The sequence below is a fragment of the Leptosomus discolor genome, unplaced genomic scaffold (genome assembly GCF_034619465.1).
Source record: "Leptosomus discolor isolate bLepDis1 unplaced genomic scaffold, bLepDis1.hap2 HAP2_SCAFFOLD_247, whole genome shotgun sequence".
In the NCBI taxonomy this organism is placed as follows: domain Eukaryota; kingdom Metazoa; phylum Chordata; class Aves; order Leptosomiformes; family Leptosomidae; genus Leptosomus; species Leptosomus discolor.
The window spans coordinates 1-27,784 of record NW_028237939.1 but is presented as its reverse complement, the minus strand read 5'-3'; the positions used below and the strand labels follow the sequence as shown (position 1 = coordinate 27,784).

The window sequence follows — 27,784 nt, the reverse complement described above, 5'->3', positions numbered from 1 at the left end:
GCGGCGCATGCGCAGTGCGGGGCGGCGGCGGCGGCCGGACGTTGGGAGCGCGGAGGAGGAAGGCGAGAAAATGGCGTCGACGGGTGAGCGGGGCCGGGGGGGGGGGGGGGGGGTCGGGCCGGCCTGGGGTCTCCGCGGGAGCCGCCTCGGCGGGAGCGGCTGAAGCACGACCGGCCTCCCGCAGCGGCGCCCGTCAGGACGGGCCGTGCCGAGGGGCCGGCAACAGCGGCGGCGCCCCGGGGCCGGCCGGGCTGAGGGGAGCGGAGCGGGGGAAGCGCCTCGGGGCTGGGCCTCGGCCGTGTCACGGCGGGGCGAGGCGCCGGGCCCGGGCCCCCCGCGCTGGGCTGGGGGTTTTCTGGCCGTCCTGGCCCCCACCCAGGCCGTCTCCCCCAGCACCGCTGTCCCCGCGGGGGCCGGGACCCTCCGGGGCCTCCCTGGGGGCGGCAGAGCCCGGTTTCTCTCCCCTAGGTGTTTGTTACAGGGTTGTTTACAATAGCGGGGCCTTGGCGCTCCAGCCCCGGAAGATTTTTTGAGTTACGTCCTTGCAGGCCATCGCTGCCCTCCCTGAAGGCTTCCTCCGTGCCTTCGGCCTTTCTGGTGGCTGTTGAGGACGGTTTCTGGTGGAAATGAAATTTCTTTGAATAAAACCGGTGAAGCATCGTGGAAGGAAACGTGCTTTTACACCAGGGCTCCAGCTGGATGCGAATAGGTCAAAATTGAGATTACCAGCCGTGGCAACATCGCATTTAATGGAGCCTTAAAGCCCAACGGCCCGAGGTCGGACCTCTCCGCAGAGGAAAATGTCCCAAGCCGTGGAGTGTGAGGGAATGTGACTAATATCACCTCGGAGAGGTTTAGGGGGGAAAAAAAAGTTGCTAAAGAAACATGTGCCAGTGGAATTGTCAAAATGGGGTTTGAAAATACAGCTGTCTTTTTCCGTTTAATACATGGAAATGTTCTTCCTTGGGAGCTGCTATTTTCGACTGCTCTGTTATGCTCTTGAGCCTCGTGAAAGAGAAGGATGAAGATTAATTTCCCACTGGAAATAAAGGCTCAGAGATGGTTTTAACTAAATGAACCATAATATATATTTTTTTAAGGTTTTATGTTAATCTAAATTTGACCAAATTAGAAGAGAGGGATTGCCGCAGACAAATGGCAAATTGAACACCTGGATTTAAATCCTCAAAAGGGGAAAGTGTCGTGTCTAGGTGGGCCTGGGGGAAGGCTGTAAGAAGGGATGTGGGATGGGTGTTGAATGGAAGACCGTGTGCGTAGCTTAAGACCCCAGCAGCTCTTCGGGGGGGGGGGGGGGGGGTTAGGTTGTTGGGGGTCACCCAGCAAGGGATGAAGGGTGGGGAGGTCCGTGCTGAGCAGCTTGGCCATTTTTTTAGCAGCCTGAAGGACTGTGGTAACGGGGTGCAGAAGGTGAGAATTAAATGAGATTTGGGTGGTTGGGAGGGTGAACAGGCTTGGGAAAGAGGAGGTAGGGCTGGAGGAGGGTGCGTGGTGAGATGGTGGGGGAGAGCCGAGGGGTGCTGGTACGAGGAGGTGGTGGGAGAGGGAAGATGGATGAGGGGGAATGGGCGTTAGTGGTTTTTAACACCCAGGGTTTAGCACTGCTTAGAGACGTGTAGACTGGGAAAAAAAAAAAAAGCAGCAACTCTGAGTTTGAACGAGCTGGATTTGTCAGTATTAACCAAGACACGCTGTGAGGAAAGCCGAGGTGGTGCCAGAGCGGTTCAGCAACTCGTGCGGGGCGCCTGGGGAGCGCGGCAGCCCCGGGGTGGCAGCTCGGCCCCTTGTTACGGTGTGGGGCGTTTCAGGCACCTTCCTTGGGTCCTTGGACCCGTTCCTGCGCTGGGGTGCAAGGTCGAAGTGGTTCATATCTGTCAGAAATCACTGCCAGAGCCCCGGCACTTCCTTCCCTTGCCCATCAACACCCATCCCAGGGGCTGAGCTCCGGCGGCGGCGGCGGGAAGCGCGAGGGAGGAGCGGCCGTGAGGGCACATAGGTTAGGAGGAGGAGAGGGAAGCTGTGTTAGGGACAGACCTGCAGCCTCAAGAGACAGGAGCGATACGAAAAGAGCATTTTCGGGATGATTCCTGGTGCTCCAGCACCTTCAGCTGCCGTGATAGAGGCCCTCGAGCAGCCCTTACCCCTGGGGACAGCCGAAGGCTGCGGGAGGTCGGCGGCCGGGCTCTGCAGATTCGTAACCTTCAGTTTTCTGACGGAGATCTGCGGACCCCGAGGTGCAGAGAGAAACCCCGAACCCTCTGCCCGCACGGGGCTGTGTCTGCCTGAGAAAAGCTCCACGAACGTCCAGCTTCTGCTTCCAGCTCAGGCAGATGCCGTGGCCCGAGCAGCAGATGCAAACAAGGGCCGAACTCACTCCTGATCTCTGTCCTCGGGACTTTTGTGGTCCTGGGGGAGCTGGAAGCTGGCTGGCAAGGTCTGGCCTGAGTGGCGAATTCATGGTTTGCTCTAGAAGTTTGGACGGGGACTGGAGTTGCTCGGTGCCTTGGAGGGAAAGCTGTAATCATCTCTGATACAGCCTTGTAATTGCCATGTGGGCATATTCGCTGTTCCTGCCAGCAAACCAGTTCAGCATAGATTTTTCTGCTTGGATTTTCAGGATTTCAGTTGCCCTCTAAATCGGGGTCTTTGTGTGGATGGGGGCTTTGGGGGAGGCATCGCTGCCAGCTGCCCGTCTCAGACGCTGCTAGGGGACAAGCGGCAGAACTTCCCAGCCGTTGGTTTGTGTCCTTGAAAGTTAAACCGAGAGAGTGAAGCGGGGTGGTTTTTACAGACCCAAAAGCTTGCAACCTGGCCCTTTGAAACCGGGGTGGGGGGTTTGGAAGTGTCAGCCCCCTCGTTTCTTTTGTTCCAAAACAAAGCACCCTCCTGCCAGCCCCCTTGGGTGTCATCCAAGGTGGCAGTTAAATTAAAGTAGGGTCATTTGAGATCAAAGTTGCTGCTGCAAACGGCAGTAACAATGAAGGGAAGAGGGGGTTTGTTTCCTTCAAAAGGACTGAAAAAGTGCATTTACCTTACAGTCTTTTGAAACTGGGTTTCCAGTGGTTTATAGCAGTTGTTTCAAGCTGCAGGAGGAAATTCCAGCTGCTGGGCTCTTACACTCTTAATTTTGTTAAGCCTTTGTCAACCCTTTTTTTTTTTCTTCTTCCTTTTCTTGTAGATTATAGCACCTATAGCCAAGCTGCAGCTCAGCAGGGGTAAGTAGCTTTATGGTCTTATCCTCTCTGTTTTCAAAAGTTGTAATATCATAGTTGTGGTTTAATCTCAACTCAGGTGTGTTTGCAAATCCTGTGGTTTTCCCTGGGCTTTTAGATTTTGTATTGCTCTAGTATTTCAGCAGAAATCATTTGGGCGTGTGAAAGCTGTCTCGTGAGACGTGTTTTGTGATGCATTATAAGTGTCTTTCAATTCCTTTCGCAGCTACAGCGCGTATGCACCTCAGCCAGCTCAAGGATATGCACAGACCACCCAGGTAAAGCACGGAACGGGTTTATAATTGCTGCTGAATCACGTGTCTCCCAGTAACCTGCACGGGGCTCTGCCAGCCACAAAAACCACCGAGCAGCAACATCGAAATCTGTCACTAAAAGTTCTTGCAGCCTCGCACGCAGCCCAAACTGCTTCCTGCAAGTGAAAACAACCTGAACGTGGAGGAGCCTCCACAATCCCCTTCTGTGTTAATCCCTCCGAGCCCAAGGTGGTGGCTGTCGAGAGGGTTATAAAAGCCTAATTCGTGGTGGGTGTTGGACACCACCGTGTTGGTGGGTGTTTCGCTCACCGTGATGGGAGGGAAAAACCGAACTGCTGTCTGTGAGGCTGCAGCAGTTGGACAGAGGAGGAGGAGGAGGGAATAGCTGGAGGTATTGTTGCTAAAACTGTTAATACTCTTACTTGGCTGGACTGTGAAATGATGATGATCTTTAAGAGATTAATTAAATCATGCTTATTTTTAATCCTTAGAATACAAGGTACTAAACCCACGTTTATATACACACTCCAAGTATGTTTTCAAAGGTAAACCTTTGTCCTCAGAAAGCGGTGTAGGTTGGTTTTCCCCCGCCTCTCCTGAGGATTTTGAAGGGAAAATCCTGCCACACAAGAGTCTGTCTGTATTACGGCGATAAAAACCCACCACGTTGTTGTGTTGGGCTGTTACCGAGCAGCTTTTAATTGGCTGGTTCTGGTGGTGGCAGCAGCTTGGGCTGCGGGGCTGAGCAGGAGCTGCCTTCCCGTGCCCGCTCAGGCCGCCGGTGCCTCGCTGCCCGGGCGGGCCAGGCTGCGCCGGTGCTGCGCTCGCTGGTTCCTGCGGCGGGGTGAGGAGGCCCTTGGCCAGAAATGTCGGTGTTGCGGGAGGAGCGCAGGGTCGCTCTGGGCGTTTGGGTCAGCCCCAACGAAGGTGGCGGTCCCTTGGGTTTTGGAGGAGCGTTTTTGAGCCGGAACGAGGGCAAGAACCTCTACCAGATGTGCCGGTGAGGCGGAAAGATGGGTGTAAGCAGGCTGGCCAGAACAGAAGGCCTCAACGACATCCTCTAGTGTGAGACTGAAACAATTGCCAGGCTCAGCTCAGCTGTAGGCAAATAGCCGTGGGAGGTTTGCAATGTTTCCTGCTTCTTGATGTAGTGAGCTTCCACGGACAGTGACACAGTCTGGCCAAGGCTTTTAAACTCAGGGTTAAGATCTGGGGCTTGAGTTCAGGGAGGCTGGCTCACGAGTGACACGGGCTTAGATCCCAAAGGGTGTTTTAAATTCCAGACTCCTGCAGGAGTCAGTAAATCCCTTTGAGAACGGGGACGTTCAGGCTGTCTTCCCGTCGCTTCTGGAGCTGTAACTCGAGTTGTGTCCTAAACCCGGCTGCGGAAAGCGGTTGGAAGTCGACTGGTGCCTGAAGTCTGAGCCGGGCGGTCCGTGGCAGGGGGCTGAGGTAGCTCTGTAGCTGGTCCAACTGCAGCCCCAGCAGCTCGGGGCTAATCCAGCCGCGCCGCACTGCGGGTTGGCTCGCCGTGGCTGAGCAGTTGCTTTGTGGTGCCTCAGGGTTGAGCCGGACCATGGGCAAAAGCGGGCCTGTAGTGATAGTTTGGGCTTGAAAATGAGCTCTGGGGAAGGTGGGAGTTGAGAGCTGATCCCTCGCTGAATGCAAAGGCGCCGGGACGGGAGCAGCTGTGAGCCGGCAAGTCCTTGGGTGCTCCTGCTCATCCCCTCCTTGGGTGCCTACAGAAACTGCTGGTTTTCAAACTGGTGGCTGGTGGACGTGAAGAATATTCAGAATAACGTCGTGCAAACCTTAAACAGGTTTCTTCTAGTGAACGCTAAAGCTGTTTTATGCTGAAGTAGCTGACTTGTTTTACTTGGTGCAGTTCTGCCCCTTGAGTAGTCCCCGTCCCCGCGTTTAAGGTTGGCCCTCGGGAGGTTCCTGTGAGTGTCGATGGGTGCCCTGAGCAGTTAGGAGGAGCTGGATGCTTTCATGGTTTGCGTTACGTCGCGCCGAGGCGCGTGGTGAAAATGTCGGAGGCCAGCCCTCCGATCCTGGCGCTGAACTTGGCGGTAGCGCCCAGACTCCCGCAGCAGCCTTGGCTCGGCTCCGGTGGCGTGGAGTGCGCCCGGTAACGCTGATCCCCCGGTCAGTGTGAGTCACCGGGACGGTCTGCGTGTATCTCTGTGACTCCCGTGAGTCGCTTCTGTGGGTGAATGAAATGTGTGTCCTCTTTGGAGCAGACGTACGGACAGCAGAGTTACGGAACCTACGGACAGCCCACCGACGTCAGCTACACCCAGCCCCAGACGACTGCGACGTACGGGCAGACTGCGTACGCCACGTCCTACGGGCAGCCTCCTACCGGTAAGAGCCCTGGGCCTGCAAGGCTTGGGCTGCCCTGGGGAGAGAGCTGAGCTCCGGTCTGCCCTGGGGAACTCCGGTCTGCCCTGGGGAACTCCGGCTCAAACCCTTCCGAATTCCTCTGGGCAGCTCTGAGGCGGGAAGGGCGTCCTCCCTCAAGGGCCTGCTGGAGCGAAGGGCGGTTCCAAACGATGCGAGGAGGCGGGTGGGCGGAGGAGGAGCGACCAAATGCGCCCGTTTAATTTTCCAGGGGATGTTTTGGGTGCTGGGGCAGGTGGCTGCAGCGCGCTCGGGCCTCAGAGCAGAGTGTGCCCTGGCTGCTCCCGAGAGCTGGCGTCCGCAGCGCTTGGGTGGCCTGAAAATCCAACCGCTGGGAGTGACCTCTGCCTGTTCTGATCGTGTACCCTCTGCTTTTTGTCTTGTGCTTCCCACAGTAGAAGGGACCAGTACAGGTTTGACTCTCCTGCTCGCTCTTGCATGGCAAGCGCTGTCTCCTCCCGTCCGAACTGGCGGTGTTAACCCTTTAGGTGTCACTTGGCTTTAGCGCTAAAACCCTCCCGGTTCAGAGCACCCGCCCATGCGGTGACCGCGCTGGCCAGGCTGCCGTGCTGTTTGCCATCCCCACAGCTCGGTGAAGTCTCCGCGTGGCGTTGCTTTATGGTTAAAACCCCCTGGTGACAGCCACGCCGACACGTTTCGGGTCAATCTAACCCCCTTTGTCCCGCCGTCTCCTAAAGGGTGAACAGCGCGGTGAGGCGCGTCCGGCCGTCCTGGCCACCCCCTTTGCATGTTCCGTGTTGTCTCGGGGTGTCCAGTGCCGGCACCTGCGTCGCGTGTCCGTTAACGCGCTGTAAGCTGCTCCAACGCCTGCTCTTTGAACGGGGGTTTTGGACAGACGGATGTCTTCATGTCTGAAAGAAACTGGCGAGGCATCCTTCCGTCCTGGTATGTTTGTACTCAACAGTCAGGAGACTTTGAAAAGGAAAACAAATTTTCTCCCAAGTAGTGCCTTGGGTACCATTTTTTGCAGATTCATCCTTTGCTGTGAGAGACATTACAAACACCTAGTAGGGTGGGATCTTGCTTAAATACTTCCCAAAGCAAGGGGGATCCCAGGACAGACAGGCAGTGGGGGTATCTGGCCACAGGAGCCATTGAGGAATGCTTCACAAGGAGGAGGTGGAGAGAAAGTGTTAACTGATAATCTGTCCAGTGATATGCCATTTAAAATATTTCACCTCTTTTCACAAATAAGGAACATTTCTGCCCGGCAGTCAGCACGTGTCCCGCAGAATGAGAGCCGGTTCCCGTTAGCCAGTGTTGCTGCGGGTCGTCTACAAAGAGTTTTCCTTTCCTTTAAAAGTGTGTGGACATAAACTGGCAGCAAAAAAGCTTTGTGGATTTCCAAAATTCCTTCCTTAGAAATGTTGGAGTCCCGTAATCCTTAACCACGGGCTTCAGTCCTGCAGGGGTCACAGGCAGCTGTGCTGTTGATGGTTTTCCTTGTCCCTTAAGACTACGTCTGCTGGAGGAGTCATAGAATCAGGCCTCTTTTTTGCACAGCTTCTTTTGAGGGTGGGGGGAAGCTTCGTTTTCTTTTCATCAAAAAAAAAAAAGGAAACTCAGGAAGTGGTCGAGCAAAAGCTCCTGTCAGGCTTTCGGATACGCTTTGCCTCACTCCATGTAGCGCTGGCCTGTGGCAGAAGTGGTGGTGGTGTTCTCCAGGCAGGGTGCCAGGTTGTATTTATTCTTCTTACACCTGCCTCTCCTTGAGGAGCCAGAGCTGTGGAATGAGACGCTTAAAGCCTGTCTCCTCTCTCCTGTCTCTGCCTTTCACGCTCAGTAGAGCCCAGGGTGTTGCCTGGGGCATAACATCTTTATGCCCGAAGAGACGTGCGATTGCTACGGTTGAATCACAGTTTCTTTTTCCTGGGCATTGCCTTTTTGTAGCAGAGGGATGTCTGCAATTACTTAAAAGCAAAGTGCCTTTTTTTATCTTAACAGTCTATTTTTTGGGTAAGATGCTGTTGTGGTCACGGAAATTCCAATCCTGTGCGGACACACCCTCTCGGGACTCACCAGGAATGGCAGAGGCTGTCCCTCTGCCTCGCCCCAGAGCCCCAGACGAGGGCTGGCGTAGCCTGCCCGGGCCCTTGCCGCCCCAAGCGCTCCACCACCCAGCCTCAGGCTGACTCCTGGGCCACCTGAGGAGAGAGCTACCGCCTGGCTTCTGCTTCTTCCCTCCCCGGGGCTGCAGGAGAAGGAGTCTTGGAGTCGCCTTGTTACGGAGAAGCGGGGTTCAGGAGCCTGCGGGCTCCTCGGCAGCTCCCTGGGCGCCAGCTGGGTGAGGGGATCGATCGGCACCGTGAGGCCTGGGGTCGCGGTTGGCTCTTTAATCCCTGGGGTGCACCAGCGTGAATTACGGGGCGAATCAAGAGCTGCATCTGTGCGGGTTATTGGCTTCCTAACGGCGTCGTTGGGGGCAAAGGCATCGTTTCAAGTGTTCAACTAGGAATCTCCTTTAAGTTGCCAAGTGGGAATTACTCTCTGAAGACAGCCAGCCCCCACTTCTCTTTTTACCTGTGAAATTTGGCATTGCGTGTGTTTTAAGTTTCCGATGTGTTCAGAATTGGGGATGAATGCACCCATGGCTGTCTTGGCTGCCGCGGTAATCTGTGATACCAGCACAGAGCAGAGAGCAGGTAGCCTCTGCGTCCCCTTCTCCAGACCCTCCTTCGTAGGAGATAGGTGTGCCCAGCAGGAGTCGGCTCTCTTTGGGCACACGGGACCCCTGGGTAGGTTGCCGTGCTGCTTGCATCAGAGAGAAGCTTCCAGAAACTGCTGAGAAGCCTGCGTATTGTTTCAGAATGAACCTCTTTGTATCCAGTATTCTCAGCTGATGTTCTCTGAGGACCAAATCCCGCAAGCTTCCCCTCTGCCCGAAGAGTTCCTAAACTTCAGTAAGGGTTTTGCTTGCAGGCTGGGGTGCTTTGAGAGGAAACTGAGCCACATGACTGGACATTTTAAGCAGGTTATCAAAGTTCTTTTGTTACCTTTTTCTTACAGCGGCTGTTCCGCAGACTCGCCGTTTCACCAGTGGGGGGAGGAGAGAGGAGTGATTTAATGTAAATGCCCCCCTCAAAAATACAACTCTTGAGGATTTCCAGAGTACCGAAACTAAGTTGTTGAAATGAAGATTCAGACCAGTGGGATGTTAAATCACTGCCTTTCCTTTGGTACAAACCTTCCTGCTGGGCACACTTGCACAGGGGAAATGCTCCATCGAGAGCTGAAGAGTTGAAATTCAGGACTTTTTTTTCTTTTTTTTTTTCCTCCTGTTTATTGTGTTGCCTGTGCCGAGCCAGGTCTTAGCAAACCTGCAGCTTCCTCGGTTGGAGAGGGAACAGTCCCAAGAAAGGGGGCCCAGATGCGGGAGGACCACCCCGTGGCTCTGAGTCTGAGGAGAGCAGCCCAGGGCAAGGCTGTGGCTTCAGCAGCCCTTTCTGCAGGCTGTGCTTAGGCCAGCAGGAGGCTTTTTTAGGACATGGTCAGGCTTCGGCCAGTTCAAATAAGGATTCGTTTAACTTGTGGTGTCGGTGCTCTCGGTGGGAGTGCTGTGGTGGCTCACATTTAAGTGTTTGGGCTGTTTAAATTTGTCCAAGGCTCTGAAAATCATCCTTACGTTATCCTGTGTGACATCATCCCGTCCACCCTTCTCGGCAGCGCTCGGAGCAGGGCTTTGCTTTTCAGAGAACCTCTCAGCAAACGGAACAGTGACCACGCAGGCGGATTTGCTGGTGGTTCCTGCGAGTTATATCCTGGTGGGAGACCAGCTTGCTCTGGCAGCCCTGCGGTGTGGAAGCCAGCCTGCGGCCTTCCGCTGGAGGGTGGTAGCGTGGGGGCCTGGGGCAAGAGGAACGAGGCTTGTGGGCACGGGCAGGGGGGCTTTTAGGGTGACGAGAGCGCAGAGGCTTGTGTCCCCTCGGAGCCCCTTCGTCAGGATCCTCAGGCTAACCAGAAAGCTGAAGTTTGGGGTTTTTTTTTTAACTAATTCACTGTGCAAACTTCCTCCTCTCGCCTCTCTTCCTCTTTACTCGCCGGTTCAGAGCGCCAGTGGGAGGGGTCCTGGGACAGCGAGATGTGGAAGTACCACGGTGCTTCGTGAGGGCACGCTGTATTCTGCTGGAAGTACATTTGTTTTGCAAATTAGGGGATTGAAATAAAAAGCTACAGCACAGTTTGCCTACAGTGCTGTGTAATTAGAAGGAAGAATATGTCACAAGCGTCCTGTGTTTGTTGAAAATAAGAAGGGATGGGGAAGCTGTTACCTTGATTGATGCAATTAAGATCACATCAGTAAGACAGACCAGTTGGCTGCTCTTTGGCAATCGATGTTTTGTATTTTTACTAAGCCAGCTTTTGCTAACAAAGTTTTTAATTGGTGGGGTTTTTCCCTGTACGTTTCCGTTTCGTCATTCGAAAACCTGCTCGCAAGGCTCTTAACTGTGAGGAGCCGCCGCGTTGACGCGGCGTTTAAGTTCGCCTTTGTGACCAGCCAAACGGTCGGCCAAATGGTAGAGCAGCGGCCGCTGGGAGGAGTCGTTTAAATGGGGCTGGTTTGGGATCTTGGATATTCTTGTAAAATTGTCCAGAAATAAATGTACGAGCTCTAAGCCTTTTACCTAAAACAAACTGGAATGCTAAGAGAAGTGAAGGGACTTAAAACACCAGGAGCTGCCTTGGGTGTCTCTTTTTGACCTTTCACTTCCGTTAAAGCAAAGGTGAAGTGCTTTTCTTTTGTTTCCAGAGCTGCTGGTTGAAAATAAGGCTCCATAAACAGCTCAGAAAGACTCGTCCAGTCAGCCTGGTGCCATTTTGTGCTTTTCTTTTTCAAAAAAGCTGAAAGGATGGGGCCGTACTCCTTGAATCGATGGGATTTCGTTTGTTGCGGAGCTCACAGGACCTTTGTCAGTCTCCCTGTGTTCCGAAGACGCCGCATGCCTCGGCTTGCCCTGCCTGCGCTTTGCGGCGTTAGCCGGGAGCTTCGGTAGCTCGAAACAAACAGCCCCTGGATGCTGAGCCACGGGCGGCTTCCAGAAGGCTCCTTGGAGCGTGGTTCGTGGGTGGTGAGGGCAGAGCTGGGGCTGTAGGCTGAGCCCTCCCAGGGCAGGGGCTTTCTCCGAGGAGGGCGAAGCGGCGGCGTGGGCTGGTTCATCGCTTTCGGGTTATTTTCGCAGCGGTAAAGCCGGTGCCGTGCCGAGCTCCGATAAACCGGGAGGCTGCAGCGGGACGAGCGAGGCTCACCGAGCTCCTGTGACGAGGCTGTCGTCTCTTCTAGGTTACACCACCCCGACTGCCCCCCCGGCGTACAGCCAGCCTGTCCAGGGGTACGGCACAGCCGCCTACGATACCAACACCGCGACGGTTACCACCACGCAGGCTTCCTACGCCGCGCCCTCCGCTTACGGCACCCAGCCCGCCTACCCGGCCTACGGGCAGCAGCCGACAGCGGCCGCTCCCGCAAGGTAAGGTCCTCTCTTCCCCCTCGGCAGAGCCCCGGTGCGCCACCCGCTGAACTGGGGCCCACTGGTTTTGCCTACGCCTTCTCTCTGCCCGTCGCGCCTGAGCTTTGCTCTCGCTGCATGCGATGCCGGCGCGGTTTCAGGGCCGGGGGAAGCGGCGTAGGTAGGTGCTGCTCCGGCACGGTGAGTCAGCACTGCGACTGGGAGATGAGAGAGCAACCAGGCGGCAAAAATGGGCTCTTGACTCACGATGTAGAACAGAGAACGGACCAGTCTGAGCTGAGCTTGAGTCACGGGGCAGGCAGGATGCTGTTACGTCCTCTGACTTCTCGAGAGGCTGCACATGCGGTGGACAGTTTCCTTTCTTTGAATCTCTGGCATCTGGGCGCTGTCATATTCGGTTTAATTGTTCGCTCAGGATATGAAAGGTTTAGAATACACCACGGAAACTTGTTTGGTAGCGAGTAAGGACGGCTTTATTCATTTACCTGGTGTTTGTAGCAACCACTGCAGTAAGGAAAGGCGGAGCTTGGCACAGCTCTTCTGTGTCTGTCCGCTTACACTTGGCGTATGAATCCTGACATCACTTTAACTGATTTTTTTCCCAGCTTGTACAACTTAACTCGTTTTACTCCGCTCTGATAAAGGCTTGGAGATTATGAGCAGTGTGGGAGGAATATAAAAGTCACATGCAAAGGGCTCTCTTTATTTTCAGGCCTTGGGAGTCAGCACTGACATAGAACCACAGAGTGGTTTGAGTTGGAAGGGACCTTTAAAGGTCACCTGGTCCAACCCCCAACATCCTTTCCCTTTCATTGGAGAGCGTGTGTGGGGCAATAGCTGCCTGCACTGGGTTCTAAACCAAACAGGGGTGCGTTTAACTGACCCCGTTTCTGGCTGCTTTGGAGCTCGTCGCTTCCCAGCTCACGGCGGGGCAGCGCTGCTGACCGCCTTCCCGGCCATCTCACACCCTCCCCTCGCTCCCAGAGCCAAACTCTTCAATCCCTCCCTCCGGTTTCCTAACGCAGCGGGTGACCAGCAGCTGCGGTGCCCTGTGCTCGCTCCGGGGCGCTGCCCGGGCCCTTCCTGACGTCCGCAAACACCCCGTCAGCAGGCGATAAAGTGGCCAGTGTTTAACCAGCGGGTGTGAGCTGCCGCTGCTGCTGCCGGCGCGGCTGGTGCCGGTGCCGTGCCAGCTTCTAACGCCGCCCAAAGCAACGGGCGGCGCCGTTCTGTCCTGGTGGGGGCGGATCTGAGCACCCTACCAGAGAGGGGTGGGGGTTTGCTCCAATGTCTCCCTGTTCTGTGTCGCTCTGTAGACCCCAGGATGGCAGCAAACCCGCAGAGACCAGCCAGCCGCAGTCGAGTACGACGGGCTACAGCCAGCCCAGCCTGGGCTACGGACAGAGCAACTACAGCTACCCGCAGGTGCCTGCCAGCTACCCCATGCAGCCGGTCGCTGCGCCTCCCTCCTATCCGCCTACCAGGTAACTCTCCCAGACGCTCAGCCCCCGTGCAGCTGCCCTGGGGATGGACAGGTTAGCTTGGGCAAAGGGGCTTTTCCCAAGGGATTTGAGAGGGACGGGTGGGGAAGGAGGTTTGGTGTCCTGGAGGGTGGGCGGTGTGGTTCTTGTCAGGGTGCTGCTTGTCGTAGGAAAGATGAGGCTGTGGTGGAGCGTGTGTCTCTGCGTACACGCCTGCGGTAGCAAGGTGAAACGGTGACAGATGTTTTTGAGAGGTTTCCTAGATAGGGAGTGTGTTACGGTGACCTTCCGCTGCCTCCTTACACGTGGCTTTGACCAGGGGCTCACCTCTTCCCCTCCGGTGTCTTTATGCCGACTTCCAAGTGTATGTGTTGAAATTCTCAAAGCCCGAGATGCGTGAGGGGGGACTGTTTTCCTACCCATCAGCTGAAAAGGCAGAAAGGGAGACTGTGACTCGTATTGCCACCATATTTTGCCCTGCCTCTTTCTAGAGGTATGAATAAACTGCAGCCGGTCACGTGGATTTTCCTTCAGCAGTCTGCCGGGTTTATTTTGTCTCCTGCCACCGGCCTAGCCTCCGCAGGGCGACTTGACCTTTTTAAATGGTTTACAACACTACACGTGGCTTATAATTGCCTTACCCTCTAGCGTGAGCCACTTCTGCAGCCCAGGGCACGTCGCCAGGGAATTGGCTCCTCTTTCCATCTTCTCAACGCTTCTGTCTTGCAGCTACCCCTCCACACAGCCGAGCAGTTACGATCAGAGCACTTACTCCCAGCAGAGCACCTATGGGCAGCACAGCACCTACGGACAACAGACCAGCTACGGCCAGCAAAGCAGCTACGGCCAGCAGCCGCCGCCCACCAGTTACCCGCCCCAGACGGGATCCTACAGCCAGGCCCCGAGCCAGTACAGCCAGCAGAGCAGCAGCTACGGCCAGCAGAGTGAGCGTGCTGAGCAGGGCTGCGTGGTCGTGGGGGAAAGGGTCGGTCTGCCTTGCCCTTGTGGGCTGGGCCGTCTCTGAAAGAGGCTTGGCGCTCCTTTGGGTCTCAAGCTCTCTAAAGGGAGATGATCCTGTAGCTGAGTTTTGCCCTTTCTTGCTAAAAAAAAAAAACCAAGAACAGCTTGCCCGGTGCGGCGGCGAGGCACGGTGCTCCCCTCAGCGTGGCAGAGGCGGTTGAAAAACGCCGGAGCAGAGAATACTGTTGTGGCTGGAGGCGAGGGGGACACACACACGTGGTGTGAGCCACGCTGCGTGGGCACGGGCGGTTCTGCAGGGGCCGGGCTGGCAGGGCCTGACGCGGGACTCGGTCCTGCCGAGGGGCAGCTCGCGTCTCTCCTTCCGGGAGCGCTGTCGCGGCGAGCGCCGTAGCGAGGGATTGTCCTGATGATGTTCTGGCGGGTAAAAGGGCCTAGAAAGGGGATGGGCAGCTTCGGCCCGCTCTTGCCTGCAGCTCCCTAACGCGTTTGTTACGCCCTTCCTCAGGCTCGTTCCGCCAGGACCATCCGAGCAGCATGAACGTGTACGGGCAGGAATCCGGAGGCTTCTCAGGCCCAGGAGAGAGCCGGAACATGAGCGGCCCTGATAGCCGGGGCAGGGGCAGAGGGGGATATGATCGCGGAGGCATGAGCAGAGGTGGGCGGGGAGGAGGACGCGGTGGAATGGGGTAAGAGCAAATCTTTTCTCCTTTTATCTAATTCTGGTTTACCCATAGGATTTGGAATGGAAAGAAGGGACTGAAAGGCTGACGTTCCCAACGGTGCTTCCGTGGGGAACATCTCTGTAGCAGCGTTGCTCCTAATCCACGGAAATGTTATCCTAGGGGAAACAGGAGCAGGACCTACGTTTTTTTTTGTCCTGTGGCTGGTTGGACCCCGGGGGGGGGGCGGAATTAGGGGTATTGCTAAACCTGGAACTTTCAGCTCCCTTCGTGGTCACGCAGAGGTGAAACCCTCTGTGGAGTTTAACAGTGAAACTCCGGATCGAACACACACAAACCTTCCGCCGGGTCCAGGAGTCCCTCCCTGTGCCTCGGCAGTGGGGGTCTTGGCAGTTCAGGGAGGTACCAGGCAGAAGCCCGGTGTCAGCCCCGTGGCAGGCCGTCGGCCTCTTCACCTCAGCGGTAGCACGCGGAGCTCCGCCCGTGAGAGCGTGCCCGGGGCAGCCGGCTGCGGTCGAAGCCATGCCTCTGAGTGGCCAGGACACTTGGAGCTTGGCTGGAGCGTGGAGACAGACCCCGGGAACCTAAAGAGATCTGGCTTGGCTCCCAGGATTGCTCCCCCTCGGAGCTTTCAGGTGGTCTAAATCGGTTTGGCCATTTTAACTGATGGCAACGTCTGGTTTGGTAAACCTGTGCCGTCAGGGCAGCGGCGCGTCTCCCTGTCCGTGGCGTTCCGATAGCGGCGAGGAAGGAGGACTCATCCCCAAGGCTCCTCCGAGAAGGCAGGCGCAGCTTTGTGTGTGTTCCATCCCCTCGCACCGTCGCTCAGAGCTATGCAGAGTGTCCCGGGGGGGCAGGCCGGAGGCGTGGCGGGGGCGCGCGCGGCGCTGGCCCCGGCGCTTGGCGGGGCAGCCGGCACCGCGGCGTCTCCTCGGTGGGCGACTCCTGGAGGTGCGTCACGGCCCGGAGTCTGGCGGTCCGCTGGTCCCATTCTGCATAGCTCTGTCGAGATGAAGTGGCCTGAAATCTTTATCGGAGAAATCCCAACCACGGGTGTACGGAAACAGAAGCAAAAGTCCGGCTTGTGTCGGAGCGCGTCTGGCTTGAATTGGCTCGAGCGGAACAGAGTCCCCTGGTTCTGCATAAAGATTTCACCCATGATGTGTTGATCTCTAATGGTTTAAAGTAGATGTAGGCACTTGAAATGTCTATCATCACATCTTAAAATTTCTAGCCCCTTCGGAGCTTCTCATGCAAAAGATTTGTCATCTCTCTCCGATTGCACGCCCCAATCCGAGCTTAAATTGCGCACGTAGCCCTTTCCACCTGACCGGGCCGGTACAAAGGGCCCCCTGCTTTATGGACGTAGGCTTTCTGCTGTCCATGGAAAGGTGGCCTTCCTTTGAACGCCCAGGGGCACGTAGGGGAACTCGGCCCTTCTTTCATGCTGTGGTGATGGATTTCAGTGTCTCCGGCAGGTAAGGAGCTCGATGTTATTAACGTGCCCTTTTTCATTGACGCAATTATTTTATAATTTTCATTGGCTGTTAAACATGGAAACTTTTTAACATGCTTTGTCGCATTTATATGCTACAGGTTACAAAGTGAGAGCCTTGTATACACTTCAATACTTAAAAAGTACCCGTACTCAGTACTCAGCCGGCAGCATAATGAAAAGTGGGACTAGACACGGTGTCCATATGGAGAGGAAAAATATACATAGAATATTTTTAACCAAATGTATTCGTTGTATAAATGGAATCCTTCTGTAACTTTGGTAACTGCCTACTTGTTGTTTGGTAATAAAGCCAGAGGAGGTGTACTACTTTAGAATTGTGTAACGTTAAAAAGTGTAAACGTCTGTGTTTAAAACGAGAGACATTACGTAAATGGTGTGTACTTTAACGGCAGGAGGCACAGCTGCATGCAACAGCTCGAAACTGTGTATTGACGACTTTTTTCTTTCCAGTATTAGAGGTGCAATACTTGCTAGAAAATAGGCGGTGCTCTCCCTCCTCGGCTCGGCTCCTTCCAAACAGCTTTCTGTCTCTCCAAAAAAAAACCAAAAAAAAAGAACAAGAACCATCCAAAGCCCTTTGGGGGGGGGGGGGGCTTTTTCCCCACTGAAGCGGCGCTCGATGGGAGCGGTCTTAGCGCAACGCTCCAGCCAAAGCTTTCGCCGAAAGCTGCGGCCGGCCGTGGGCACCGGCGCCCGCCGAAATCTGCCGTTCTGGTCTGTGTCCCCAAAGCTGCACCCCAGGCCTTCGAGCCCCCGCTGTGCTCTGTAAGTTCTCCCTCCGCAGAGGCTTGTGCGATTCAGTAGCGACCCGAATGTATGGCTTTATACCGAGGTTTTTAGCGGAAAAATGTCGTCTGAACTGTGTTGTAGGTATCGCGTATGGTTGTCTCCCACCTTTTGAACTGTTAATGTCAGGGACCCGCGGGCTCGTTTCGCTCCGGTGCGGCGAGAGGCTGAGGGTGCACCTTTGTGTACACACAGAGGGAGGGAGATGCCCAGCGCACGACCCCACCATTTCTCGGAAGCAAAAAGCCCCGTTTCCAACGCTCAAAACCTTTTTTTTTTATTTTTTTTATTTTTTTTTTTTGGCCAAGTATTGCACTGATAATACCCGTACGAGTCATGCAAGGGTACCGACAGCAAAGTGGTGTCTAAAACCAGACAAGCGAGGTTGCGTATATGTAAAGGAGATTTGAGCGAGCTGCCCTGAAGAAAGGCATAGTGCCGAGATGAGAGAGAGAGAGACAGATGCATTGTTTGGAGATGTTTAGCCAGTGCCCTTCTTCCCAGTGAGCCGCAGAGGCTCAGAGCGGTACTGGCTTTGTAAAGGGAAAGGCCTTCATTTCTTCGTTTATCCCCCCAGCAGCGCTGGAGAGCGAGGTGGCTTCAATAAGCCTGGTGGTAAGTTTTTGAGCATTACAATGGATAGTGTTAAAAAAAAAAAAAAAAAAAAAAAAAAAAAAAATTGCAGTCAGTTTTTAGAACAAAGTGTAATTTTTATTAGTTAAAGTGGTTAAAATGACGTATGCAACAAGACTGTAATGGGTACTGCCGGCAATGCCTAGGGGTATGCGGTTACAGGACACAGGGTAACTTGGAAGAATTGAGCAACCACTTCTGTAATTTGGGGAAAATAAATGGTTTGGCTTTAATAAATTTTTTTTTTTTTGTAAAGTAACTTTTTATTAATGAACGTAAAACCGATTGGCCTGGTAAAGCATTTTAAAAAAAAAAAAAAAAAAAAAAAAAAGCGGTTAACGGTTGGAAAAGCTGCTAAAAATAGCAACCCCATCGCCAAGTAAAGGTGCATTGCTGCTGTGCGTGCAATGCGGGTCCAGTTTGAGTTTAACCAGCGCCATCGAACGGTGGTTGTGAGTAGATAGTGTTGTGTGTGTCGGCTCTGCAGCCCGCAAGGCGTGCACTAACACCGCTTCTTGTGCTTCTCTCCCGCCCGGCAGGACACCTGGAAGAAGGACCGGACCTTGATTTAGGTAATTCCCAACAACCGCTCGTGGAATGGAGGCTCCTGCGCTCGTTGGCTGCCCCGGCCGGGGGCTGCAGCCGCTGCGACCCCACGCCGTGCCCTTCTGTGGGGCGCACGAGGCTGCTTCGCCCTCGGCGGTCTCTTTCTGGCCGTTTCTTTTATTTCTTGGTTCCCAATTCGGCAGAAAACTACGCGCGTCGGTGAGACGCTCGCCCTTCCCCGCGGGAGCTAGGGGGGCCTCGGGGGGAGCAGCTCGGCGGCGGAGGGGTTCGGCAGGAAGCCCTTTTCGGGCACCCTTAGCCCAGAGCTTGTCTGTGCCGGTCCAGTGGTGCCGGCCCTGGCCTGTCGCCGCGCGGCTCTTTCCTTCCTCCCGCCCAGGCAGGGCTGGAAGTTGTGCGTCACCTTCCCAGGAGCGGCACGTCGCTGCGGAAAGAGGGGGGGTGGGAGGAGTCGATGTCCGTGCAAGGGAGCCCAAAGGACACGAAAGTCTTCCTGGTGTCCCCTCGGATGTCTGCTGTGACAACCAAGGGGCTTAGCCCCGGGGTTCCCCGCGCATGGGGGCAGGAGGAGCAGGCGGGGGCAGGAGGAGCAGGCGGGGGCAGGCGGAGCAGGCGGAGCCGGCAGCCCACCTCGACAGCAGGGCGCAGCGTAGGGCCGCCGCTCGGTGCCTGGGTTCTTGTGTCTCTCCATCCACGATGCGCTCATCGAGAGCGAAGCCGCAGCCGGCTGCGGGGCTGACGGGGCGGGCAGCAGGCCGCTAGGTCACGGGGCCACCTTTCCTCCCCCCCCCCGCAGTGACACCGTGAATTCTCTCCTAGGCCCACCCATGGACCCCGATGAGGACTCGGACAACAGTTCAGTGTATGTGCAGGGACTCAATGATAATGTGACCCTGGAGGATCTGGCAGACTTCTTCAAACAGTGCGGTGTTGTCAAGGTGAGGAGGATCAGGTTGGCCCTCCCGCAGGCAGGGCGCGGGGGGATAGGGGGTTGCCCACCTCTTCCCCTCCCCGCTTGGGCAGCAGCCGGGCGTTGAGCTGTAGCTCGAGCTTTCCCGAAGAACCTGGGTGGGGTTTGTCCCTCAACGGCACGATGAGGCTTGTGGATCTGCCGCTGGTGGGACGTGGGACAGCGCGAGGGGTCGGGGAGGGCGCAGCTGGGTTCGTGTGCTGCCCGGGGCGCACGGGAGAGGCCCGTCGGGCCAGGCAGCGCTGCTCTGGGCCGGTCCCTTTGTCCGTGGTGTCGTCTGGGCAGTAGCTGCCGCCCTGGGTAAGCCAGAGGGGCCCGTTCTGCCAAGGAGTCGCCGAAATGAGGCTCGGTTGTCTCAAGCCAAAAGCGGAACAGAGGAGAGTAAATCCCCGCTCAGCTTACGGGGAGATGTGACTTGAGGTGACGTTTTGATGTCCTGCTAGGTGAACAAGAGGACCGGGCAGCCTATGATTAACCTCTACATCGACAAAGAAACCGGCAAACCGAAAGGCGATGCCACAGTATCTTACGATGACCCTTCTACCGCCAAAACGGCTGTGGAATGGTTTGATGGTGAGTGTGCGGGGTGTGTTGTGGGATGGAATCGCTTCGTTCTCGATTTCAGGACTAAGTTCTTGTCCGACCAAAGTCCCCGTTTCCATCCCCCGTGCGTGGAGGATCGGAGTCGTTTCGGGCGAGCTCTGGGTGGTCAAGCTTTTGCCTAAGGAGTTCCGGGGTTTTACTGGAACGGATAAACGTGCTTGGGTTGTGGTTGTCCTCCGTCGCCCAGGCTTCTGTCACCTGCCGCCTCCGGTAGCGGGAGTTTCTCTCAGTCCCACGGGTGGAATTTTGCCCTTCTGCTGACTTTGACACTCGGGTAAAATTTTCCGCGCGGTGAACGACGGCGGGCGATAGCGGGGGCCGATGAGTGATGCTCTTGCCCTTGTGTTCCTCCTAGGGAAGGATTTCCAGGGGAGCAAGCTCAAAGTGACCCTCGCGCGGAAGAAGGGCCCGATGAACAGCCTGCGAGGCGGGATGCCTCCCCGTGAGCAGCGGGGAATGCCTCCCCCTCTCCGCGGAGGTACGTCCAGCCCCCCCCCCCCAAGGGCACGGCCCTCTCCTCCGCCCCTGGCCGGTACCTCCCGGGACTAACGGAGCCTTCCTTGCAGGTCCAGGGGGGCCTGGCGGCCCGGGGGGGCCCAGCGGCCCAAGCGGCCCCATGGGCCGGATGGGGGGCAGAGGTGGAGACAGGGGTGGCTTCTCCTCGAGAGGACCACGGGGATCCAGGGGAAACCCCTCCGGCGGGAGCGTCCAGCACCGAGCTGGCGACTGGCAGTGTCCCAATCCGTGAGTATCCCTTGCTGCCCGCCTCTTCCACATGTCGCAGTGGCTCCAGCGAGCCGGGCAGCCCTGTGGTCGCTCCCACCCGGTGACAACAGCCATCTCCTGTCTCACAGCCCCGACAGGAGGGGACCTTTTTGTCCCAGGTACTGGCCGGGATCAACGGACTTTTCCCAAAATAACTTGCCGGGCCTTCCGAGGAAGTTCCTTTCTCCCGCTCAGAGCAGGGAGGGAGGGAGGGCTGGTGTCACAGCCAGGGGGGCTGCACGGCCGACTCGCCGCGGGTCCTGCTGACCAGCTTTGGGGTCCCCTCTCCGCCCCTGCCGAGGGCCCCGGCGGCGCTCTGCCCGGTGTGGCTCAGCCAGGCCTGCCGGCCCGCTCTTCACTGACCGCTGTCTCTACCCAGGGGATGCGGAAACCAGAACTTCGCCTGGAGAACGGAGTGTAACCAGTGCAAGGCTCCCAAACCAGAAGGGTTTCTTCCACCCCCTTTCCCCCCTCCAGGTACGTCTGTGGCAGAGTTCATGGTGGGGCCGGAGGCAGCGGGGTTTTCTGCTTGGAGGCTCCGCGGGGAGCGGCTCTTTCCAGCCCCGAGAGCTCTCGGGGCTTCATCCCTCCTTGAGCTGCGAAATGGAGGCCGGGAGCGCTGAGCCTCCCACGCTTCCCAGCTCCTCTGGAGCTGCCGAGGCTCTTCCTTGGCGCTGCCTCAGGTTCCCCAAAGCGCCGCTGTCGCCTCAGGCAGCGCCCTCATACCGAGCCCCGTCTCCCGAGGAGCAGCTGGCTGAGGTGTCCCTCCCTGGTCGCCCTCGGGGTTCCCAGTGGCCCCGGGACCTTCTCCCGTCGGTGGGGCCGGCGCTGGGCTCACCGGGGTAGGGTCGGGCAAGGCCGGAGGGGCGTCCGGAGCGTCCGAGCTCTCCCCTCCGAGCGCCTTCTCCTTTCCCCCAGGCGGAGACCGCGGGCGAGGCGGCCCCGGGGGGATGAGAGGCGGGCGAGGAGGCGGCCTCATGGACCGCGGGGGTCCCGGGGGGCATGTTCAGAGGTGGCCGCGGTGGAGACCGAGGTGGCGGCTTCCGAGGTGGCCGGGGTATGGACCGAGGTGGCTACGGAGGAGGGGGCCGGCGAGGAGGAGGAGGAGGAGGACCCGGGGGGCCCCCGGGCCCCCTGATGGAGCCGATGGGAGGCGGTGGCAGAGGCGGCCGGCGCGGCGGACCGGGGAAGATGGACAAGTACGTACGGGGGGCGCGGGGGGCACCGCGGGGAGAGGGGACGCGGGGGCGGGAGGGGGGGGGGGCGGGGCGGGGACCCTTCCCCGGCGGGAGGGGGCGTGGGGGGCGGCACGGACGGGACCTTGGGGCGCCGCGACTGACCCGGCTTCTCCCCCCCCCCCCCCATCCCCGCAGGGGCGAGCACCGCCAGGAGCGCAGAGACCGGCCCTACTAGCGCCGCGCCCGCGGAGCGGCATTTCCTACCAGATTTATTTTTTAAACCAGAAAAAAAAAAAAAAAAAAAAAAAAAGTTTTAAATTTATAATTCCATATTTATAATGTTGGCCACAACATTATGATTATTCCTTGTCTGTACTTTAGTATTTTTCACCGTTTGTGCAGAAACATTAAAGCCGAGTTCAAGGGTAGCCGTGCCGAGTTTTTTTTTGTTTGTTTGTTGTTTGTCCCGCTCCCCCCCCCCCCCCCCCCCCCTCTTTTGAAGCCGGTTGTTTAACGAGAACCGAACCCGCCCCCCCCACCCCCGTGTCGTGAGCATGCTGTGCGCAACCCCCGGCGGCGGCGAGCTGTAACGCTGTTAACGGTTGTGACGGATTTTTTTTAAGAAAAATAATAATAATAAAATTCCCGTGTTTATAACCGAACCGCTTCTGGCTTCTTTTTGAGAACATCCCACAGCGGGGGGCGACGGGGCGGTGTGTGTATCCCCCCCCCCCCTCCGGCGCCGCTGCCCCCCCCCCCCGCCGTGTCCGCGTCCCGCCCGCCCCCGCCCGCCGCTCCCGTCCCGGCCCTTTCTGGGCCGCCTCCAACTTCCCGGCCGGGGCGCGGCGGCGGCGGCAGCGCGGGGCTGCGGGCGGGCGGGCGGGCGGCGGCCGTTCTCCGCCCCCGGTCCTGCTCCCGGTCCCGGTGCCTGTGCCTCCGCGCCCGGCGGCGGATGGCGGCGGAGGCTACGCGGGGCCGGGCGGCAGCGGCGGCGGGGCCCCCCGGCGCTTAGAGCCGCGGCCCGGCCCGCAACGGGGAGCGGGCGGGCGGCGCGGCCCGGCCCGGCGGTAGCGGAGCGCGGAGCCGGCGGTGAGTGCGGGGGGGGGGGGGGGGGAGGGAGGGGTGCGGCTGTGCTTGTCCCTGTGCCCCCACCCCTCGCGTGTCCCCAGCCGTGTGTCCCGTGTCCCACTCCCCCCCCCCCCCCCCCCCCCGGCGTGTCCCTGCACAAGTCGGCATCTGCCTCGCAGGTGCTGACCCGCTACCCCCCCCCCCCCCCCGCCCCCGGCAGAAAGGACCCTCCCGCCGAGAAAGACACCCCCCCCTCAAAGGAAGGGGGACCCCCGGGGATAGATACCCTTCCCCAGCAGAGACACACACCCCCCCCGAGGGAAAGGACACCCCCCCCAGCAGAGAGGCCCCCCTCCAAGGGAACAGGGGACCCCCAGGTATAGATACCCCCGCCCCAGCAAAGACACCCCACCCCACCCCCCCCCGGGAAGGGAACACCACCCTCCCCAGCAGAGACCCCCTCCCCAGGACGGAGCAGCCCTCACTCCAAGCAGAGGAGCCCCCACCCTTGAGCAGGGCTCCCCACAGTGCGCCCCCCCCCCAAGCAGGGACACCCCCTCCAGGGTGTGGGGCTCGTTGAGGGGCAGTGGGGGGTCCCTCAGGTGTAGCCCCCCCGACATGGCTAAGCACTGGGGCCCAGCGACACCCCCCCCCACCTTGCTCCGGGGCAGCCCCTCAGGGGTGGGGGGGGGGGTGTCTCTGTGCCCCTGGCCTGGACCACCCGTGCTGGTGCTGCGGTCCCTGGGGGTGTCACCTGCTCCTGCGGTGGTGACACCCGGGATGGTGACACCCCCCTGGCGCTGGCACCCACCATGACTGGGCAGCTTTGGGTGGGGGGGTGGGCGGGTCTCCTCTGCTGCAGTCCCTGGGCTGAGGGGGCACCGGTGACAAGTGACTCCTTAACCCGGGGAGGGGAGCAGAGGGGACACGGCGTGGGGGGGGGGGACATGGTGGGGTGGGGCACGGCAGGGGGATGACACAGGGTGGGGGGGACACGAGGTGCTGGTGCTGCGGGTCGTGGCAGGGGACAGGCAGGTTCTGGAGGTGGTGGTGACCCTCCTGCCCCGCGGGTAAGGGCTGGGGGAAACTGAGGCACGGAGGGGGCCACCAGGGCTGGGAGGGGACACACACTGGGTGTCCAAACTGGGAGCTGCTGGGGGGGTGGGGCTGTTGCCTGCCTGCATCTCCCTGTTACGGTGCCCGTTGCCCCCCCCCGGCAGGCAGCTCGCCATGGCCGACCCGAGCCACATCCAGTCGGCCGCCTCCAAGAGCATCCGTCCCTTCCGCTCCAGCGAGGAGTACCTGGAGGCCATGAAGGAGGACCTGGCCGAGTGGTTCAACACCCTCTACGACCTGGACATCCAGGTGGACACCTTCCTGGAGAGCCTGGAGACGGGCTGCCACCTCTGCCGACACGCCAACAACGTCAACCGCATCGCCCTGGACTTCCAGCAGCGGCACCCCGAGGTGGCCGCCCGTATGCGTGTCCCCCAGAACGAGGTCATCTTCCAAGCCAAGAACGTGGTGCCCGGTTCTTTCATCGCCCGGACAACGTCTCCAACTTCATCCAGTGGTGCCGGCAGGACCTCGGCATCCAGGACGTCCTCATGTTCGAGACCAATGACTTGGTGCTGAAGAAGAACGAGAAGAACTTTGTCCTCTGCTTGCTGGAGGTGGCCAGGAGGGGCTCCAAGTTCGGCATGCTGGCCCCCATGCTGATCCAGATGGAGGAGGAGATTGAGGAGGAGATGAGGGACCAAATGGCCTACGGCGTGCTGGCACGCGCCAGGAGAGCCGCGACCCCCAGGCGCCCGCCTACCCCAGCAGGGCCCGGCCCATCGCCCTCTGCGACCTGAAGAACCTGGACGAGCTGGTGAGACGCGCTCCCCTGCGAGCCCCGCGCTTGGGCGAGGGCCCATCGGCCACCTGACGGGGTGCTCTACGGCCCCCAGGAGGTCCTCTCTGTCCGCCCAATGGGGTGCTCTACAGCCCCCAGGAGGTCCTCTCTGTCCGCCCAATGGGGTGCTCTACGGCCCCCAGGAGGTCCTCTCTGTCCGCCCAATGGGGTGCTCTATGGTCCGTGGAGGTCCCACCTGTCTCTATGGCCCCTGGGAGGTCCCGTCTGGCTGCCCAATGGGGTGCTCTATGGCCCATGGGAGGTCCTGTCTGGCTGCCCAATGGGGTGCTCTATGGCCCATGGGAGGTCCTCTCTGTCCACCCAACCAGGCTCTCCGTGGCCCGTGGGAGGTCCTCGGCCGTCCAGCCAGGCCCCTGTGAAGCCTCCTGACGTCAGGATGGGCTATTTTGGTGGCCGTGGCCATAATGACAGGGGGTACTGGGTGTCGCCTCCGCCCCTGCCACTTCCTCCCCGCGATGTCGGGGGGACACGTACAGTGGTCCCCACCCCAGGACCCTGCTCCTGCCCGGATCCGTCCCTCCTCCTCCCAGCCCACCTTGGGACCGGTGTCCCCAGGGAGAGACAAACAGATGTGGGGACATCCCGGCTGCTCCCAGATACGATTCAGGGTGTCGAGAAGAGGCCGGGGGGGGGGGGGGGGGTGGTGTCCCGTCATCAAGGCGGGGTGCAGGGACTGCCCCCCACCCCCCCCGGGACTGGGAGGCTCAGGAGGGATTAAAGCCGGGCTGGGTGCAGGATCCGGCCCGCCTGTGAGGCAGCGGATTAATATGGGACGGGGGGGACACGGGGCGGGGGGACAGGGGGGCTCCTGCCCTCCCCTGACTCCCTAAGCTCAAAGCTGGTTTTTAATTGAAACCCCAGTTCCTCATTAAGTCCGCAGCCACCATACTGGGGGCACGGGGGGGGGGGGGGGGGGAGCATCCAGCACCCCCCCCCTCTCCACCCAGTGCCGCTGTGAAGGAGTGGCCCCCACCTCACTGTTGCCCCCCAGCCCCCTGGCCGGCGCTGCCAACCCCGGCTGCATTTTTCCGGGGCTGTGTAATTCCTCGCCATCGGCTTTATGGGCAGCGCTGGGGCCGGGGAGGAGCCTGAGGGTGCTGGATCTGGCCCGGTTTGTCCCCACGTCCCCCCTGCCTGGGATAGTAGAAGGGTGAGGACCCCCCACCCACTGCAGCCCCTGCCTTCTCCCCCCCCCCCCCCCCCCCCAGACACCCCGTGCCTCAGTTTCCCTGGTTGGGGCTGACCTTGCCACCCTGCTGCTGCCCCGGATGGGAACCAGAGCGGCCGGATCCTGCCCTGGCTCGACCCCTGCGATGGGCAGAAAGGCAGAACTGCAAAAAAAAAAACAACCCAAAAAAACCAGAATTATGAAAAAAAAAAAACCACCTAAACCAACCAAAATTGGGGGGGGGGAGGGAGGTGGCGCTGTGTGTCCCACCCTGCTCCCCGGGCCGGGGCAGGATGCGGCCGCGTCCCCGCATCCCCCCGTGGCTCCCAGTCTAATCCCTGACGTCAGCCCGGGCAGGCCACGGGCAGGGCGGCTGTCCCAGATAGAGCCGGCAGCGGGGCAGGCAGCGGGCAGGGAGCCGCTGTCTGGCAGCCCCATGGCCATGGTGGGGGTCCCCTGGCCGCCCCCCCCCCCCCCCCCCCAAATCCTCCCTTTGGTTTCTTATCGGTGCCAGATGTTAAAGTTGGGGGGGAAGGGGCAAAAAAAATGGGGCTTTAATCCTTTTCTGTTGGTGGACGTGGGGCGCTGGAGGTCCCTGCCCCATAGCGGGGTGTTTGGGGGGGCAAATCCCCCGTGGTTTGGGGATTAGTGAAGCGGGGTGTGTGTGGTGGGGGGGGGTGTTCCTCCTCCTGCCCAGTGTTGAGGTGGCTCCGAGATTCCCCACACCCGGGGGTCCCGGAGGGGGTGGGCTCCAGATGAAGAGAGTTGTGCCCGGTCTCAGCCTGCTCAGGGGGTGGCCGGCCGTGGGAAACACCCCCCACCCCACCCCCCCCCACCCCCCCCGCCCCACCGGGCCCCTCTCCCACGGCATGTGGGTGCTGTGGGTGTTCCCCACCGCCGGGAGCTGCGCTGGGAGCTGCCGGCTTGGGCGCCCACCCAGCTGCTTCCCAGCAGGAGGAGGGCAGCTGCCAGACTGGGGGGCACCGCGTCCCACCGAGAGGCCGGGATCAAGCCTCTCTCGTGGGCTCTACCCAGCCCCTCCGCATGCACCTGTCTATAGGGGCTGGCCCTATCGCTGGGGGTCTGCGCCCCACCGACCCCTCCCCTCTCTGCTGGCAGGTACGGGAGATCCTGGGCTGCTGCTCCTGCCCGTCCCAGTTCCCATGGTCAAGGTCTCTGAGGGTAAATACAAAGTGGGCGACTCCAGCACGCTCATCTTCGTCCGAGTAAGAGCCCCCCCGCCGCGTCTCTCGCCCCCATCGTGTCCCCCCCCTGCCACGCCGGGACCCCCTCACTCTCCTCCTTCCCCATCCTGAGGGACCCCACGGTGGGGTGGGCCCTGAGTTGGATTTACTCCCCACATCGGGGACGTGGGGGGAGGGGGTCTGTTTGCAGCCAGTGTGCGTAGCTCCCCCCCCCCCCCCCCAGCCCCCCCCAGGGGTGGGGTGGCTTTTTGGCCGCATCCCGGGGGCCGAGCAGGGTGACGGGCGCTGGGCCGTCCGCAGGTGCTGAGGAGCCACGTGATGGTGCGCGTCGGCGGTGGCTGGGACACACTGGAACATTACCTGGACAAGCACGACCCGTGCCGCTGCTCCTCCCTCTGTGAGTGCGCCCCGGGGGGGCTGGTGGGGCTCAGGGACCCCCCCCCACCCACCACCCCCAGCCCAGCCCCTGCTGTGCCACCCCACCTCAGCACGGTTCACTGCTCCCAGCTCTCTGTGGGGCTCCTTTCCTGGGGCTGGGCTGCTCAGGGCACTGATCCGTCTGAAAGGGGGAGAAAAAAAAAAAAAAGGGAGGAAAGGTGGCGTTTTGGCTGAATGAATTCCCGAGGGGATTAACCCACAGCCTGGGAAACCCTGGCTGGAAAAGCCGGGTGCCGGTGCTACGTGAGGGTGGGGTGGGTGGCAAGGGATCGTGAGGGTGTGAGGGTGGGGTGGGCGGCAAGGGATGACCCTCCCTGACCTCCCCGCGTCTCCGTTTCCAGCTCACCGCCTGCCCCAGCCCCGCGCTCCAGGCTTCTCCCCCCAAAAACCAGCTCCCAGCAGCTTCTCCCCTGCGCTGGCAGCCCGGGGGTGC

At 59.2% G+C, this 27,784-nt stretch overlaps 2 protein-coding genes across 2 annotated transcripts; both read left to right on the top strand.

Moving 5' to 3' along the window:
* Positions 1 to 38: 38 nt before the first annotated feature.
* Positions 39 to 21,824, top strand: LOC104342504 (RNA-binding protein EWS-like). Its single transcript, XM_086481461.1, is given in 19 exon segments — positions 39 to 83; positions 3,197 to 3,233; positions 3,457 to 3,508; positions 5,749 to 5,872; positions 6,304 to 6,321; positions 11,208 to 11,394; positions 12,711 to 12,878; positions 13,605 to 13,819; positions 14,362 to 14,542; positions 17,422 to 17,456; positions 18,014 to 18,046; positions 18,858 to 18,976; positions 19,452 to 19,581; positions 19,967 to 20,089; positions 20,178 to 20,355; positions 20,756 to 20,853; positions 21,295 to 21,368; positions 21,370 to 21,575; positions 21,750 to 21,824. Coding segments are annotated over 19 exon segments (2,031 nt in total). The 5' UTR covers positions 39 to 70; the 3' UTR covers positions 21,790 to 21,824.
* Positions 21,825 to 23,852: 2,028 nt separating this feature from the next.
* Positions 23,853 to 27,772, top strand: LOC104345304 (GAS2-like protein 1; the record flags this gene model as incomplete). The annotated part of the gene is given in 7 exon segments (XM_086481460.1): positions 23,853 to 24,165; positions 24,168 to 24,422; positions 24,425 to 24,495; positions 26,828 to 26,870; positions 26,873 to 26,934; positions 27,214 to 27,310; positions 27,693 to 27,772. Coding segments are annotated over 7 exon segments (921 nt in total), but the record flags the coding sequence as incomplete, so codon positions are not given.
* Positions 27,773 to 27,784: the final 12 nt, after the last annotated feature.